At 40.9% G+C, this 19,286-nt stretch overlaps 1 protein-coding gene across 6 annotated transcripts in view; it reads right to left on the bottom strand.

Moving 5' to 3' along the window:
* TUBGCP2 (tubulin gamma complex component 2) overlaps positions 1-19,286 on the bottom strand; it is a 1,139,845-nt gene that overhangs the window by 347,372 nt on the left and 773,187 nt on the right. For all 6 annotated transcript variants that reach the window (XM_073573858.1, XM_073573862.1, XM_073573860.1 and 3 more), the window contains 2 exons: positions 15,861-16,033; positions 14,507-14,635 (listed from right to left, as the gene is read on the bottom strand). In XM_073573858.1, coding sequence (XP_073429959.1) covers positions 14,507-14,635; positions 15,861-16,033 — 302 coding nt within the window. The remainder of the gene's footprint in view (positions 1-14,506; positions 14,636-15,860; positions 16,034-19,286) is intronic.

Here is a 19,286-nt window from a genome sequence, read left to right as displayed (position 1 = left end):
GTATCAAAAGCTTTTGAAAAGTCCACTACATTCGTATAACTTTTGTATTTTTCCACTGATGGAGCTGTATGGTGACTTGTTTTTTTTGTGGACAAAATGACGTTTTCAGTGGTACCATGATTATTTATATCCATCTTTTTGCTCTCATTTTATTCCACTTTTTGTTCGGTGGTATGACGGTAAAGCATTGCTTTTTGCCTTGTTTTTATTTTTTTTATGATGTTCACTAAAGGAGTTTATTAGTGTGACAGTTTTATACGTTGGGTCATTGCGACGATGCCAAATGTGTGCACTTTTATTTTTTTTTGTTTTTTTCATTGAAATATTTATTCATGACTACAGTATCTTTTGATTTTTTATTTTCTATTTTCTCTAAATATTTGTAAATTATTTTAACGTTTTTCCTTTGTCCCGCTATGGTACTATTATTTTTTGTAGGCCGATCGCTTCTACAGCAAGGGGACTCAGCAGCGTCCCCATGGTGTACAAACTGTCAGCACTACACTGACAGAGAAAGTTGTTGATCATGCACTACGCATGATCAGTAATTTTCCTAGCTCTGGAGATCCGGATGTCATCACAATGACATACGATCAGCATGGCAATGATATCATTATACGCCCCGCTGACAAAGGGGGAGGGATTGTTTTGCTAAATCGAATCATTTACCATAATGAATCTATGAGACTGTTGAGAGATTCAGTTACGAAGAAAAAACTAAGTGATGATCCAACTGCCCGATACATCAAAAGTCTTAACATTTTAGCCACAAAAGGCAAATGTCAGGGTATACTGAATAAAAAGGAGTTTTGTTTAATTATGAACAAGACTCCCAGCAAAGCAATTATCTACCACATTCCTAAATTGCATAAAAAACAAGACATAGAATCATAGAATCGTAGAGTTGGAAGGGACCTCCTGGGTCATCTGGTCCAACCCCCTGCTCAAAGCAGGATTCGCTAAATCATCCCAGTCAGATGTATGTCCAGCCTCTGTTTGAAGACTTCCATTGAAGAAGAACTCACCACTTCTCGTGGCAGCTTGTTCCACTCATTGATCACTCTAACTGTCAAAAAGTTTTTTCTAATATCTAATCTGTGTCTCCTCCCATTCAGCTTCATCCCATTGCTTCTAGTCTTTCCTTGTGCAAATTGGAATAAAGTTGATCCTTCTACAATGTGACAGCCCTTTAAATATTTGTAGACAGCTATTAAGTCTCCTCTCAGTCTTCACTTTTGCAAACTAAACATTCCCAAATCCTGCAACCTTTCCTCATAAGACAGGGTTTGCAGACCGGTCACCATTCTGGTCGCTCTTTTCTGAACTTGCTCCAGTTTGTTGATGTCTTTTTTAAAATGTGGTGCCCAAAACTGGACACAATATTCCAGATGAGGTCTGACCAAAGAGGAGTAGAGGGAAATAATGACTTCACGTGATCTAGACTGTATGCTTCTGTTAATACATCCTAGAATTGCATTTGCCTTTTTTGCTGCTGCATCACACTGTTGACTCATATTCAGTCTGTGATCTATTAGTATACCCAAGTCTTATTCACATGTGCTGTTGCTTAGCCCTATTCCTCCCATTCTGTATATGCTTTTTTCATTTTTATTGCCCAGATGTAGTACTTTGCATTTTTCCCTGTTAAAAACCATTCTGTTAGTTGCTGCCCACTTCTCCAGTTTATTTATATCTTTTTGAATCCTCTCTCTCTTCTCTAGTATTAGCTATCCTTCCTAGCTTTGTGTCATCAGCAAATTTAATCAGTTTACCCTCAATTCCTTCATCTAAATCGTTGATAAAGATGTTGAACAATACAGGGCCCAGGACAGAGCCCTGTGGTACCCCACTTGAGACATTCTTCCAACTGGATGTGCAGCCATTTACGACCACTCTTTGGGAAGGCCTATAATTTCAGGCATTAATTGTTTAACATCAAACCTCTCCCGCTATGTTGACATACACCTCCAGAAGTGCATGACATTAGTGCCAGCCTATCTCAATGACACTATTCATGCACTACAAATACTTGAGAACACCCATTGGAAAAATGGATATATTCTGGGAACTTTAGACATTAAATCGTTATATATGATAATCAATCATCAACAGGGTTGTGATGCAGCAGAATATTACCTTAAAAAACTTGGTATATATACACTGAAGATTAGTCTAAATTCATTGTTGAATGTACGGTATTTCATTTATTCTTCAACATAATTACTTCACATATGAGGAGAAATTTTATTTGGAAACATGGGGAACAGCCATGGGTACCCGTTTTGCATCCAGCTATGCCAACGTTTATGTAGCCAAGTGGGAGGAGTCACACATGATGACTCCATCTGTCACACATGATGACTCCATCCATGGTGACGCATCTATGAAGCGTCACCACATAACCAGCTTGGAAATGTGGCGACGCTTCATAGATATTTTTTTCAGCTGGGATGGACCTCATAAGAACCTAGATCTTTTTGTCTCTAATTTTGGTAAGAATGCCTTTGATTTAGAATTCACATCTACCACCAACACAAACAGCATCAATTTTTTGGATCTTAAAATTTATGTGGAGGCTAATTATACTAGTTGCCATTGCAAGGAGGTTAACGCCAATAGTTTCATTGACATAACGGCTGTGTTCACACACAGTGTTGTTTTAGCGTTTTTTACAGCGGTTTTCACTATAAAACCGCTAAAAATAAACTGCAAGGTCTTTTCTATGCATTTTTCACTTTTTGTGCACATTGATGCGTTTACCGCGAAAAAACCGCATCGCGGTAAAAAACGCAGCATGCACATTAATTTTGCAGATTTTTCCGCAGTTTTGGCTTCTTCCATGTGTTTAGAAACCGCTGCGGTAAAAAACGCATCAAAAACGCATCAAAACGCGCAAAAACCGCCACGGAAAAATAGGTGCGGTTTCTGGGAAGGGATTCAGGTTTTTGTGCAGAAATTTTCTGCAACGTGTGCACTTAGCCAAAAAGCTACCATTTGCCGATGTGGTTAACCAACATTCCCAAAGGCCAATTCACACGGGTCAGACTTAAATGTTCCAGGCTTCAGGACTATACTAATGAAGCGGAATACTTAACCCAACAGTTTCTTGAGAAGGGATACTCTAGATCACTACTGAATACAGCTAGAGAACAGGTCCAAATGACATCTAGGCATGCACGGATCCATAAGTCTCAAGTAGCCCCAATGGGGTCACCCAGTTTAGCCCCCAGGACACTGTGATGATGTTTGATCGTAATGTTCCGGGGGTTAATGTGCTGGGAGTGGTCCGTGACCACTCCTGGCACATAGTGCCGGATGTCAGCTGTGATAATCAGCTGACACCTGGACGCGATCAGCTGCGCTCCCCCCGTGAGCGCAGCTGATCGCGATGATGTGCTATCCCGTCCACGGTCATACAGACCCGGGTCAACTGGACGGGATAGTACATCATATGTCGGGAAGGGGTTAAGGAGAGCTGCCCTAATTTTGAATTGGTCAGACTTCCATTCATGACACTACCCCTATTTGCACCTTGCATTTTATTATTTGGGGGGGTTTATTGCTTATAGAGATATGTTAAGACCTTTCTTATCTTATACCCTATCTGACCTTTACCATCTCCTTAAGAGTTTCATATTATAGGTTACACATGCACATCAATGTACCCAGCATATGTGCTCCTATGTTCCTTTCTTGAGTAACTTAAGAGGGCCTATTAGGGCTAGAAGGGACAGCCATCAAGGAGCGGGGGTGCTAATTACTCATAATATAGGGTGCCAACTTAAGCTGCAAGGCAGGGAGAGTACAGCAAGCTGGGCAGGGTCAGGCACTGCCCCCAGGCTCTTGTGTGTTGTCCATTTGGGTAATGATGATTCTATTCTGGTTCTTCACTTACTGTTTGATTTTGTTTAATGAAAAGCAATTAAGATAATATATTAATACATCTATAAGTACAGCGTTGGTTACGGTGAAATATTAGTGTTCATTCTGCCTCCCAAAAATCAGAATATAAAGCGATCAAAAAAAGTCATGTGCCCAAAAATGGTACCAATAAAACGTCAGCCTGTCCCACAAAAAAAACGCTCACATGACATTGTTGGCAGAAAGAGGGAAAAAAGCAGAAATAGGGTAAAATTAGTGTGGTAGTCCAATACACGTGGCGGTATACAGAGGTAGAAAATAGGCACGACATCTCTTTAAATCTTCAGTTGGTTTATTGTATTGCGGCATAAACCAACAGGAATGGAAAATAAATGCAGCCTTTAAGGCTAAAACAGAAAACACTGCAACACAGTCCAAACATATACAGGTGGCAGCCCGCTCTTGAGCAATACAGGTTCAGTCTGTCTTCAGATAACAAAAACCACTGGAGACACCTCTCTCCAGCCTAGCTGAACCCAGGCTGCCTGTAGTGCCCATTTATTTAAACCCCAGACCATGTGACTTTTTCCATTATGTGACTGACCACATGATCATGACATCACAAAGGTCCTGGCAGCTCTGCAGGTGAAGATAAAGTAGACCTCCTTCCACCTGCTCTATGAAGGTCCACATGAAACCAGCTCATTATGCAACTTTAACTTAACCCTCAAAACACGTAGTGTGCTGGAGAAAAATAATCTGGTTTCATATCACTGACGCCATTAAGCGCAGTGACACGTATCTCATCTCTATTACCTTACAAGTGACTTTGTCACAGTAGCTTTCAAAATATGGTGATGTAAAAACTAGTTTTTGCAAAAAAAAGCATCTTTTAGTGTCTGACAGCAGCCAAACATAAAATAAGATGTACATCTGGTATCGATGTAAATTGCACCGACCCAAAGAATAAGGTCACCTAATCACTTATATTATACAAGGAACAGCGTAAAAAATAAAACAAATTTTTTCATCTGCTGTTGATTTGTTCATTCTGCCTCCCAAAGATCACATTAGGTTTGGTGCACATTTATCCTGCGCTCTACGCAGAGAGCTTACACCAGAGTTTGCGTGTAAATCTCTGAAATACGTGATTCCGACAGAACCTCCGGCAAAAGATTTCCTATAATGAGGCAGATGGAGACTCTGTGGATGACGTCAGACCTGTGATCCGGCTGTGTCCATCTTTTTAGGTGTGTATAAAAGTGCTGTTGGCCACAGTTATGTGCACCTCTAAAGAAAAGGACATCGCTGAACAGAGACCAGACAGAGTTCAGAGTAATTCTGCTGCCTCATTATAGTGAATGGATCCTTTGGGGGTTTAATCTGAATCACATCACTTGAAGATTTAGATGGAAATCCCAATATAAGGGTTCAGTGTTAAGCAATGGATAGATGTGAACCAAAACGATATGTAAAATATTGCAAATCAATTCACAAAAAAGCAAGACCCCACTCAGGTCCATCATTTGTCAATGGAAATATAGAGACTTCCACGTTACTCGTAGTACAAAGGCTCTGAAAAAGCAAAATGGCTCTTCACCTCCAAAAGAAATCCAATGAATTCTGTGCTGCCATATCCAAATGCCCCCCTCCTTTCTGAGCCCCAATGTGCCTAAACCACATTTAGTTTCCACGTTTGGCATTTCTGTAGCGATGAGAGCCTGCCTAATTTATAAGGGGTGCATGTCTCCAGTAGCATGAGCTGGAGGTCACCACAACGTACTGGTCACTATAACGGCAGTTTGCATTCTTCACTACGCAACATTCACTGCAGCTTATTTCTAGATGCCACCCATGGAATAAAAATCATCAATACACTTGTGGACAAATTCCCAAAGGGGTATGATTTCCAAAATGGGGTCACTTGAGGGGTAATTCTGCTCTTCTAGCACTTAGAGCTTTCTTACTTCTTAACTTTACCTCAAAAGCAGTTTTGGGGGTATCGGTGTACTCAGGAGAAACTACACAACAAATTTTGAGGTCCATTTTCTTCTATTAGCCTTGTGAAAATAAAAAAAAGGGCTAAAAACATTTTTGCGGGAAAAACTTTTTTTTTTTTTTTTTTTAAATTTTCACAGACCAAACTTGTGAAATTCTGTGAAGCACTTGAGGGGTCAAGGTGCTCATCACACATCTAGATAAACTCCTTCAGGGGTCATTTTAAAAATGGGGTAACTTGCGTTTTTTTTCACTATTTAGGCACATCAGGAGCTCCCCAAGCACGACAGGACACCTGCAGATCACCATCAAAGTCTGCATTCCAAAACGTCATTCCTTCCCTTCCGAGCTCTGCCATGTGCCCACACATAAAACCTACAAAAGACAATATGAGCAAAAACCCTGCTGTAACTAAATATGTAAAAGCAAAAGTGCATCTAAATAATACAGAGTTTTTAGTAATACTATTTTTGATCAAAAATAGCATGAAAGCCATCCCACAACGACACGGTAACTCTGTTCGGGATAGTACTACACTAATATTGAAAACCTTGTCTTGTGTCAAAGTTGACCTCAATGTGTGAACAAGGGCAAACAAAAGGACTGGGTCCCAAACAGTAGACACCAGTCTGGGGAAGCCTTATATACAATTTCCAGCTCAGGAGAGGGAGGCCCAAACAGTAGTTTTCAATGAAATATGGGGCATATGCATATTCAGGTGAAACTGCACAATCATTTTTGGGGTTCAATTTCTCCTGTTACCCATGCGAAAATCAAAAATTTGGGGCTAAAAAACATTTTTGTGGAAAATACGTGATTTTTTTTGTTTTCAAAAGATCAATGTTATAAATTCCTGTGAATCACCCATGGTTCAAGGTGCTTACCACACATCTAGATAGGTTGCTGTAGGGGTCTAGTTTAAAAAATGCTTTTACTTGTTGTAGGTTTCCACTGGTTAAGCACATCAGGGACTCTCCAAACACAACATGGCATTTGCTCTCGATTCCAGCCAATTTTGCATTCAAAAAATAAAACGGTGCTCTTTCCCTTCCGAGCCGTACCGTGTCCAAAACAGTAGTTGTCCCCCACATATATGGTATCTGCATGCTCCAGAGAAATATCTCAACACATTTTGGGGTCTACTTTTTCTCCTGCTACTATTGAGAAAATTAAAGAAAAATTGGTCTAAAGTAAAAATTTTTTGAAAAAAAGCTAAATGTTTATTCTTTTTCTTCAACATTCCAAAAATTCAGAAGAATCTGAAGGTTTAATAAACTTCTTGAAAGTAGTTTTGAACACCTTGAAGGGTGCAACTTTTATAATTATGTCAATTTTGGGTATTTTCTGTCGTTTCGGCCCCTCAAAGTCACTTTAAATGCAATGTGGTCCCTAAAAAAATGGTTTTGTAAATTTTGTTTGAAAAATTAGAAATCGCTTAAACTCTACAACTTCTTAAGAAAAAAAATTGTTTAATAAACTAAAAAACTACAATATGTCATGAAAAAATTCTCAGAATCAGTGTGCTCCAATTATTACCACAAAGTGACACTGGTCAAAATTGTAAAATTTGGCCAGATCATAAAGGTGAATGCAGGCTTGGATGGGGGGGAAGGGTTAAGGGATTAAGATCAAAATTGGGTCAGTCACCAAGAAGTTAAACTGTCACTTTTTTTTTAGGTAAACAGTTGTGTTTAAGTTTCAGGATTTGTACGTTTTCGCTTTTAAAAAAATGGCTGATCTCAAAACACAGGGAGCACACTTTCACTTACAAAGAGAAGCAACTCTTGGATTCAGACTTAGCTACAAAATCTGCAATTACAGGTTCAACCCCTTATTGACATCTGCTGTACATGTACGGCGCAAGTCACGGGGTAAGCTGGCCCTGTACTGACCCAAGTAGGAGTAGTGATAAGGGCATGACCAGTAGGTAGCGTAGTCAGGAAGAGCCAGAAGTCGGTACACAATAGCAGCAGTATAGTTGGGAGGATAAACAAGTTGCTTAGTCAGTAAATAGCCAGAGGTTGATACAACGTAATAGCAGTATAATCTTAAGCAGCAGGTGGAAAGAAGCTAGACTAAAGGCTGGGAGCTCAATAATATCACAAAGAAGGAAGTGCAATGCCAGGTTTAAAGCCCCCGTTACACACTGCGATATCGCTAGCAATATCGCTGCAAAGTCACCGATTTAGTGACGTTGCAGCGATATTGCTAGCGATATCGCTGCATGTGATACTTACCTCCGACCAGCTCCCCCGCTGGTTATCGCTGATTGCGCGAGAAGCTGCTGGACCATTCCTCGTCGGTCACTTCCTGCGGCGCTACCTGCTGTGACGACGAGCGACGTGTGGAGCCGGGCGGGAGGACGCAGGATCGCCGCGTCTGACAGGTAAGTAGTGATCCCCGTCCCCAGCGATGTCGCTAGTGAGATCTGCCTGAGTGGCAGCTCACTAGCGACCACCTAGCGATGCACCAGCGATCCTGACTGCGTCATATTGCTAGTCGGGATCGCTGGTACATCGCTAGGTGTAACGGTACCCTAAGTAGGATGTTCAATCAGGAGATCACAGGGCTGAGCAAATTAGGAAAAACACAGGTAATTATGTTTACTAAATACCCTTATTATTATTATTACCTTTATGCATTATTTGCAGTATATTTTTTACTTTTAGTTCAGGATATTTGTGTTTTTTGCTTTTTGTTTTCTCTGGTTAATGGTCATGTGTTAATATGCACTTACATTGTGCATACACATTAACTTACTTTTCTCAGTTCAGATTTGTTTTTTATTCATTTCATTGTGCATTCAGTGCATATATGGGTGTGACCGCCCTCTTTCTGAGCTGGGAAAGCCATCCAGTCTGGCCTAAGCTGTTACAAGTGGTTCAGCCGCTCGACCCTTATTCACATTCACGCCACTTGGCAAGTGAAAAGGTTTTAAATACTAGAGTAGGGACTGTCCCACAAGGGTTGCCGTGACGTGGCGGGATGGCTTGTTCATTATTTTGATCAAAATTATGTTTACTAAATACCCTTATTATTATTATTACCTTTATGCATTATTTGCAGTATATTTTTTACTTTTAGTTCAGGATATTTGTGTTTTTTGCTTTTTGTTTTCTCTGGTTAATGGTCATGTGTTAATATGCACTTACATTGTGCATACACATTAACTTACTTTTCTCAGTTCAGATTTGTTTTTTATTTTTTTTAAAACACAGGTACTAGTCTGGGTTGGCAAGGAGCTGTCCACCGAGCTGAATAGCTAAGAGGGGAGAGCAACTGCCTGGTGCATAAGAACTGCTGGGTTCAAACCCTGAAAGTAATAGATGTGTTACTAACAGGACCTACTTCTAACAATCCTGGGTAGTGAAATGCGCCACCTGCGATTTTTAACCTGTTAAATGCAACTGTGACAGCAACCATCAGAAACTTTCCAAAAATGATACCATTTTATAAACTACACCCCTGAAATGCTTTAAAACTGTTGACTGGAATTTTTAACCCTTAATTAAAATTTTACATCTAAAATGTTAGATTAGCTTACTTTTTTGCACTTTGATAAGGGAGAGCTTAACAAAATGGACCACAAAATGTGTTACCAGTTTCTTCTGGGAGCGCTGACACCCCACATGGTCAGAAACCTCTGTTTGGTTAAGCGACAGTGCCTCAGAAGGAAAGGAGCACCATTTGAATTTGGGAACACATATGACTGAAATAAATTGTGGGAACCATGACTGTTATGATTGGGTCACCGAGGAGGAGAGCAAGCCCAAGCTAAGCCACAGAAAACCAGAGAGGTTGGTAACTAAGCGGATTGCAGACCCCTGATCCTATCCACACAACTAGCAGTAGCCGTGGAGCGTGCCTACGATGATCCTAGATGCCTCGTCACAGCCGGAGAGCTAACTAAGCCTAAAACAAGAAAGGAGAAATCTAAACTGCCCCAGAGCAGACCCCAAAGGAATAGATAGCCCCCAAACATATATTGTCGGTGAGACAAGATGAAAACACAAACACAGGTAGGAAAATAGACTGAGCAAATGATGGGGCCCACACTGACTAGACAGGACAGGAAAGGAAAGACACTGTCTGCAATCAAGCAAAAAACCCTGCAAAAATGTCCAACACGTCTGATGCAAAAATACTGAAGTCGCACGACTTCGCCCACAATATCAGCACTCTGGTATATTCTGAAAGCAGAGCAAAAAGAAGCCAATCTAATAAGGGACAAAAACAGACTGGCACAAGCAGTAACATATGGATGGTGATTCAGCACAGCCCCAGTCGGAGCTGGCTGACCCACACAAAACTAAAATAGACAAAACCAGATCAAATGTGAACAGAATAGCAAAAGAACACTTAGCTGAGCATGCAGGGACTGAGCTGGAAACTAAGACCTCAGGAGGCAGGAAAAAATCACCAGCAGGGATAGAGGGAGTCGGCTGTCTTAAATCCAGTATGAAACCCCAGATCTCCAATTGTCGTCCTAATTATCAGGTGGCAAGCCTCTGTTAATCAGATCAGCTCCATTACCTCCAGTAACCACCAGAGGGAGCCCAGAAAGAGAACTCGCAACCCCTCTGTCAATTTGACCAGCTCCACTACCTTCAGTAGTAACCAGAGGTAGGCCAGAAAGCGAATTCACAACACGTGTCACATTTGTAGGGCCCATAAGGTGCCCAAACAGCAGAAACCTCCCAAAAATGACTCCATTTTGGAAATTACAACCCTCAAGGATTTTATTCTGGCATATAGTGAGCATTTTGAACCCACAGGTACTACACAGAATTTGACAACATTAGGTCATATTGAAAATGTTAGATTTTTTGATGAACATGTTGTTTTAGTCACAAATTTGTACGTTTTACAACGGTAATAGAAAACGGACCGCATAATTTTTTTTACACAATTTCTACAGAACACGATGATACCCATATGTGGGCAAAAACTTCTGATTAGGCACATGGCAAGGCCAGGAAAGGATTTGGAGAGCCCCTGACATGCGAAAATAGCAGAAACCTCCCACAAGTAACAATATTTTAAAAACTAGACCCCTCAAGGAATTCATCTAGGGGTGTACTGAGTATTTTTAGTCTACATGTGATTTACAAAACACACATTGTCCATAGCTTTTTCTTCTGGTGATACACACCCTGTAAAATGTTTAAGTGCTCTCTTTCCGTGACAATAATGCAAATGTGGCTGCTTACTGCAGTTTAGTCACAGAAGGGCTCAGGAGGGTGTAGCTTGTCTCAACTATCTGTGGACGAGGTGTACTCACTTGGCTGGTCGCTGAGGAATATGCTGGGACACTCAAGGTTAAAAAGTCCACTCGGTGTATTAAGACACAGCATAAACCGAATCTCAGTCACTTGGTAACATGCAGCACCCTGTGCATCTTCCGGCAACTGTTCGACTCTACAGTACCCACGGTCCTCGCTGAGCCCTGTTGTGCCTAAAACGGATCAGTGCCCGTTAACTATCCGTGACGACCGCACAAGTTCCCAGTTACCTTTTATTCTCAGAGGCGTCTTATCCGGAGGTAGATCACAGGCCTTCTCACTCTGGCTCACACTAGCCAGCACTGCCGTCCGCGCACAAACACAGTCTCCATCTTGGGTGTTGAGACACACCCTTTGGGGTGGGGTATGTAGATAAATGAACCCACCCATCTCTCCAAATCACCAGGAAGCCTTCCCTGTTATGAACGGGTCACCGAGGAGGAAATAAAAAACAACACAAGCTAAGTCTCAGAAAACCAAAGAGGTTGGTAACTATGCAGACTGCAGACCCCTGATCCTAGCACGCAACTAGCAGCAGTCGTGGAGCGCTCCTATGGTGGTCCCAGACGCCTCGTCACAACCGGAGAACTAAATAAGCCTAAAGCAGGAAAAGAGGAAAACTAACTGCCCCAGAGCAGACCCCAAAGGAAAGACAGCCCCCCACATGTATTGACGGTGAAACAAGATGAAAACACAAACAAAGGCAGGAAAATAGGCTGAGCAAACGATGGGGCCAAACTAACTAAAAAGGACAGGAAAGGAAAGACACTGTCTGCAATCTGCCAAAAACCTACAAAAATGTCCAACACAACTGATAGCAAAATTAACCCTGAAGTCACTAGACTTCTTCCACTATATCAGCACTCTGAAATATTCTGAGACAGAGCAAAAAGAGGCCAATCTAATAAGGGACAAAAAAAAAGGCAATTTGGCAAATCCAGATAAATAAGAATGGAAATTCAGCACAGCCCAGACGGGCTGGCTGACCACACAAAAAACTGAAATGACCAACAAGAGCAAGTGTGAACATTAGCAAAAACAAACTTAACTTGAGAAGACTGGAACAGAGCTGAGTCCAAGACCTGAGAAACAGACTGAATCACCAGCACCAGGAGAGAGCGTCGGCTGTCTTATATCCAGTCTGATACTCCAGAGATCCAATCGTTATCTTCCTCACCAGGTGGCAGATCACTACCAATTAAACCAACCTCACTACCTCCTGTCACCACCAGAGGGATAACGGAAGGGGAACTCTCAACTGGTGGAGCAGAAAATGAGCTCATAACACTTCCCAATGTATAGTAAACCTCAGCAGTAGATCTGCTGAGCAAAACAAGCGCAGGCTTCCATCACAGGGCCACCCACCTCTGTGATACATACCACCCATTAACCACATGACCAGTCGCCATACCACAAGGGGGATTAGGATTTGGGAGTGCAGATTTCAATGGATTACGTCTGGGTTTCCGTGTAAATCCCACAAAAATGCGATTTAGATGAAACCCCCAATGGAACCATTCACTATAATGAGGCAGATGGAGACACTTTGAACTCAGTTCAGCGTCTATTCCAGTGTAGTCCATCTTTTTAAGCATACACAGCTCTGTGGTCGCCCACTCTTGATGCTTAAAATGATGGGGCACCACTGAGTTCTAACTGTTTCAGACATGAGTGGCTCCGTTGGGGTATTGTCTTAATCTTGGTTTTGTGGAATGTACATGGAGTCTCAGACGTAAGCACTCAGCAGAAAGTGCAAGATAAATGGGAACCTTATTCAAATTTTTGGTAGAAAGAATAAATAGACAGCAATACAAGAATAGTTCTTATTTTTATTTTTTTTACTGTGCAGTATAAGTGATAAGACAAATTTATTCAAGTTGGTGAGATTACAGAGATACCAGATTTATATTCGGTTTTTTATATTTTGCTCCTATCAAATTGTAAAAAAATTTTTTTTATTTTTTTGGTTAACAGGGCTGGTATGAGGGCTTATTTTTTAGCGTTAAGTTGCAAATGTTTTTGTACCATTTTAGTGCACATAATATTTTATGATTACTTCTTATTCAGATTTTTGAAACACAAAATTAAAAAAAAAAAATTCAGTTATTGTTTTTATTTTTCAATTTTTGCACCATTCACCATGCGCTAAAAATGATAAGACCAATTTGTTAGTCAGGTCAGTACGATTTGCTAGTTCTTAAAGACTAAAATTTATTTTACAAAAATGAATTTGGTTTTGCAGCATTATAATGTCAGAGAAGTACACTATATTTTTAATATTTTTTTGCACAATGAGCCATATGAGGGCTTGTTTTGGATTTTTTTTATTTATACGTTTTTTCACATATGACTTTTTGATTGCTTTTTATTCACTTTTTTGTGAGTCGGTATGATGAAAACGCTACATTTTTGGAATGTTTTTATTATTTTTATTCACAGTGTTCACCATATAAAATATATCACAAGACAGTTTTATGGATCTGGTCGTTACAGAAGCGGCAATACCAATTTTCTTGTTTATTTTGGTTTTAATACAATAGCTGCGTTTTGAGTGGTGAAACGATTTTTTCGAGATTTGTGTGCACTTTTTTTGCTATTTTATGTAACTTTTTTATGTTTCCACTTCGTGCCACTATGGAACATGCATATTTATCTTTTGTCTTATACACTGCAGTTATCGTGTACTGCAGGGTATGAGACTTGTCAGTGTCACACTGATGTAGCCTGTGAGATCTAGCTTATGGTGGATGTCACACTTGCAACTGCAATGCAAGTTTCTCACCTCAATACCCAGAAATACATGCAGCCGCAAACTCCGGTCCCGACTGCTGGCGGCAGTGCTGGGTATTGAGCGCATTGCAGTTGCAAGTGTGACACTGGCCTATAACTGAATCTCACAGGTCACCATACCCTGGGGAAATCACATCACCTCAGGGTACCATGGCTACCATCAACATCCGTGATTCTAATTGCGGGGGTCCGATGGTTACAAAGTGGGTCTTTGACCCCTTTTTAAACAACTGGATACAACTGTTGCTATTGAAAAGTGGTATTTAAGGAAATAATAGGCCATGGCAGATACCGCAGGGTATCAGCTGTCATGTACAGAGGTCACCTGAAGGAATTTCATCAGTCGGGCGACACTATAGACATTTTCACAATTGCAGTTTTAAAATGATGAGGGAATAAGACCCCATAACGACAGGCATATTGACGGTTAAAGATAAATAATGCATACAAAAAAGCAACAAGTCCGAACAATGATGTGTTGTGGACATACGTTTATACAGCATTGACCAAATCAGATACATTTTTGATAAACATATAAATTAAATTTGCTATTTAGATTTGTTTAGCACACTTACCATTTGACAGAATGCAATGAGAATCGTTTGGCAGCTTTATTACTGATCCACACATTGCATAGTAGTCTCTCCACATGCTTGCAATAGAACAAGTGTCGGAAAAGCATCTGGTAACGTGTAAGGGCCTTCCTGAAATAGAGAAAAATGTTTTTTGTTTTATGCAAAATTATGAAATCAAGCATCATGATTTTCCCAATGATATAAGAATGGAGTCAAAAAACAGCAATGGCTGAAAGAGTTAGTAGCACCCTTGAAATTGTTCCAGAAAATTAAGTATTTCTCCTACAAAATTACTGCAATTCCACATGTTTTGTTATACACGTTTCCTTTGTGTGTATTGGAACAACAACAAAAAAAAGAGAGAGAAAAAAGGAAAATTGGACATAATTTCACATAAAACCCCACAATTGGGCAGGACAAAATTGTTGGCACATTTCCAAAATTGTGGAAACAACTTTGTTTCAAGCATGTGCTGCTGGTTCAAACTCACTGTAGCAAGTAACATCATCATAATCACACCTAAAACCAGATAAAATGGGGAGAAATTGACTCAATCTTTGTATCGCAATTTAAGCATGGAGGAGAGAAAGAGGAGAGAACTGTCTGAAGACTTGAGAAACAAAATTGTTGAAAAAACTCAAAAAATCTCAAGGTTACAAATGTTACAAGTCCATCTCCAGGCCAGAGATATTGATGTTCATTTGTCCAAGGTTGCTCAACATAATTAATAAAGGCCACGTCACACTAAGCGATATCGCTAGCAATATCGCTACAATGTCAGTGGTTTTGTGAAGCAGCAGCGATATCGCTATGTGTGATACCTACCTCTGACCGGCTCCCCCGCTGATTATCGCTGATCGCGCGAGAACAGCCTGGGCCGTTTCTCGTCGTCAGCTTCCTGCTGGGCTTCCTGCTGTGGAGACAAGCGACGCGTGGACGCGGGCGGGAGGACGTCAGGATCGCCTCGTCTGACAGGTAAGTAGCGACCCCCGACCGCTGCTATGTCGCTGGTGAGATCTGCCTGTGTGGCAGCTCACTAGCGACCACTTAGCGATGCACCAGCGATCCATATCGCTGTCAGGATTGCTGGTGCATCGCTAAGTGTGACAGTACCTTAACTCATAACTCATCTCCCTGGATGTGGATAGCAGTGAAAAACTGATAAAGGGTAGGGAATGCAGGATAGTCTAGAATTCTAAGGAAAAAATTATGAGAACATTTTGACTCGCAAACCACTAGCTTTTTAGATGCGTCATGGCCCCTCCACAGCCGGGACATAGCCACTCCATTTGGCCTCACTCATACAGACAATTTTACTATTTTTTCTGTTTGGTGTTGATTTAGAATAACCTACCTGTTAATTATTAGTGAAAGAGGCCACTTGACAATATAATCAAAGGAGAAAGCTTCCAATCCACTTAGTGCAAGTTCAGTTGGATCATTATTAATTAAAACTTTTTCTTGTTGTGTTTCAATGGCAAGAACACGTAGCAGTTGTGTGATGAGATCATGTGGCATAAGCTCAATCTTAAGGGAAATAAGAACAAATTACCAAATTATAAAAAATATAACATGTGAATAAAAATATAAAATAAAACATATAATCAGACTCAGTCTAAGATCATTTTAGAGTAAAACCTTATTTTTAAAAAAGCATAGCACCACATAGGATGATAATGACAAGGATAATGATACATTAAAAGAAAGCTTTGCACATTATTAGGTTGTGATGCAACACAATCTTCTAAAATGAATCAAAACAGAATGACAGAAGGTGCACCTTGGCATAGCTGAACAGGTCAAGGCATCTTCCCACCTACATGCTTTCCCTGCGTCTCTGTCCTCATATGGCCACAGATGTCAAAGTACAGAGGGGCAGAAACAGAGAGAAAATAAGTAGGTGGGAAATTTCATTGAACTGTCTGGCAGTGCCAAGGTGCACTAAACACTTGTACTTGTGCTGACAGAATGCCTTTAACATTTCATATCCCCTTTCCACCAAGGTGAATTTTCATTTTTGTGCTTTCACAGTTTTCACCCACTCTTTTAACCCTTAACCCCAGAGTGATTTTCCATTTCTTTCCTCCCGCTCTTCCAAGAGCCATAACTTTTTAATTTCTACGTCAATATAGCCGTATGAGAGATTGTTTTTTGTGGAACAACTTATGCTTTTGAATGATACCATTGATTTTTCCACACAGTGTCATGGAAAACAGGAAGAAAATTCCAAGTGTGGTGAGACTGCAAAAAAAAGTGCAATTCCACATTTGTTTTTTGTTATACAGTATTTACCGCGTTTACTATATGGAATATTTTTTCCCAGGTCACTACGAGTGTGAAGATACCAAACAAAAATACCGTAGGTTCTTTTTCATTTAAGAAGTAAAAAAAAAAATTTTTTGCATCTGTCATCATTTTTCAAACATTCAATGGGAATTTGCAGTTAAAACTCCACGCTGCCACAGGGATAAATTCCAGGAGAGAGATGTCTTCAATTGACAGTGGCTTTATTCATCGCGTTTCAGGGGTCCCCATTCCTTTGCAATAATCCTTTTTACAAAAACAAGTAGCATTTCATTTTTTTCGGGATCTGTGGCAGGGTGATGGTTTATTTTTTTTGCATTGTGCTGATTTATTTTTGGTGAAAACATAAAACATTTACATGTCATGTAGTTTCAGTTGCTTGAAAATGTACATAATAGTATACATCACAGGAATATTTTCAAGACAATAAATTTCTCATTGTTACCATTTTATATTTATACTAGCTGAAGAGACCGGCGCTGCCGGGGTATAATAACTAATTGTGGTTAGTTATAGCAAATTATAATTATCCTCCATCCCATAGTCCCGTGCCCATATACCCATCATACATATCCACCATCCCATAGGCCCGTGCCCAAATACCCATCATACATATCCTCCATCCCATAGTCGAGTGCCCATATACCCATCACACATCCTCCATACCATAGTCCCATGCCCATATACCCATCACACATTCTCCATCCCATAGTCGAGTGCTCATATACCCACACATCCTTCATCTCATAGTCCCATGCCCATATACCCGTCATACATATCCTCCATCCCATAGTCCAGTGCCCATATACCCATCACACATCCTCCATCCCATAGTCCCGTGCCCATATACCCGTCATACATATACTCTATCCCATAGTCCAGTGCCCATATACCCATCACTCATCCTCCATCCCATAGTCAACCATTATGACATCATAATGAGCGGCGGGGCTTGATACACACACACTTTTTCCCCATTATGTAGATAGGGGCAAAATTGTTTGGTGAATTGGAACGCGCAGGGTTAAAATTTCGCCTCACATAGGACACTCTAGGGGTCCAGACGTGTGACTGTGCCAAATTTTGTGGCTGTAGCTGCGACAGTGCGGATGCCAATCCCGGACATACACACACACACACACATACACACTTTGAACTTTATATATTAGACTAGCTGAAGAGCCCGGCGTGGCCCGGGCATAGTAACTAACTGCGGTTAGTTATAGCAAATTATAATTATCCTCCATCCCATAGTCCCGTGCCCATATACCCATCATACATATCCTCCATCCCATAGTCGAGTGCCCATATACCCATCACACATCCTCCATCCCATAGTCCCATGCCCATATACCCATCATACATATTCGCCATCCCATAGTCAAGTGCCCATATACCCATCACACATCCTTCATCTCATAGTCCCATGCCCATATACCCATCATACATATCCTCTATCCCATAGTCCCGTGCCCAAATACCAGTCTTACATATCCGCCATCCCATAGTCTCGTGCCCATATACCCGTCATACATATCCTCCATCCCATAGTCCAGTGCCCATATACCCATCACACATCCTCCATCCCATAGTCCAGTGCCCATATACCCATCACACATCCTCCATCCCATAGTCCACCATTATGACATCATAATGAGCAGCGGGGCTTGCAACCTATGATGACATCAACGTCGCCATGGCAACCATTATGACATCATAATGAGGGTCAGGGCTTGATACACACACACTTTTTCCCCCATTATGTAGATAGGGGCAAAATTGTTTGAATTCGAACGCGCAGGGTTAAAATTTCACCTCACAACATAGCCTAGGACACTCTAGGGGTCCAGACGTGTGACTGTGCCAAATTTTGTGGCTGTAGATGCGATGGTGCGGATGCCAATCCCGGACATACACACACAAATACATACACTTGAGCTTTATATATTAGATTGGCTCAACAATACTTTAACTGAAAGTATGTAACAAAAAAGTAACATAACTTCCTATCAAAAAACATAATTTTCAACCAAGATCTTCATAGCTCTCAAAGTCCCCCCAAAGGCCTTCATAACTATACCATAAAAAACTCCAACTGTGATATTTCTGATTGAGTATAACTGTGTTCAATAAAGGTTATCCATTTCTGAAAAAAACTCTGTTGTTTTTGACTTATCATGTAACATCAGCCTTTTCAATGTGTCTATTGATTCTGATAATTTTGGAATCTGTTTTTCCAGCCAGTGTCTGAGAATACATATTATAACTACCAAAAGAATTGTAGATGCAATATTAGGTGTGATGACTCCTGTAGTGGACCGTCTGGGTCGTGGCACCAACCCACCTAGGGCGAGCTGACCTAGTGAGGACCACCCCCTATACAGGGAGTGTCAGGGGCAGGCCCAAGGGGGTAAGGTGCCATGACTGCTGGAACCAGGTGGCCGGCTCACAGGAGACATGAATGAGTGTGCAAAGT

The sequence above is a fragment of the Dendrobates tinctorius genome, unplaced genomic scaffold (genome assembly GCF_039654945.1).
Source record: "Dendrobates tinctorius isolate UK_male_01 unplaced genomic scaffold, ASM3965494v1 ptg000037l, whole genome shotgun sequence".
In the NCBI taxonomy this organism is placed as follows: domain Eukaryota; kingdom Metazoa; phylum Chordata; class Amphibia; order Anura; family Dendrobatidae; genus Dendrobates; species Dendrobates tinctorius.
This window is presented reverse-complemented; position numbering and strand designations above follow the sequence as displayed.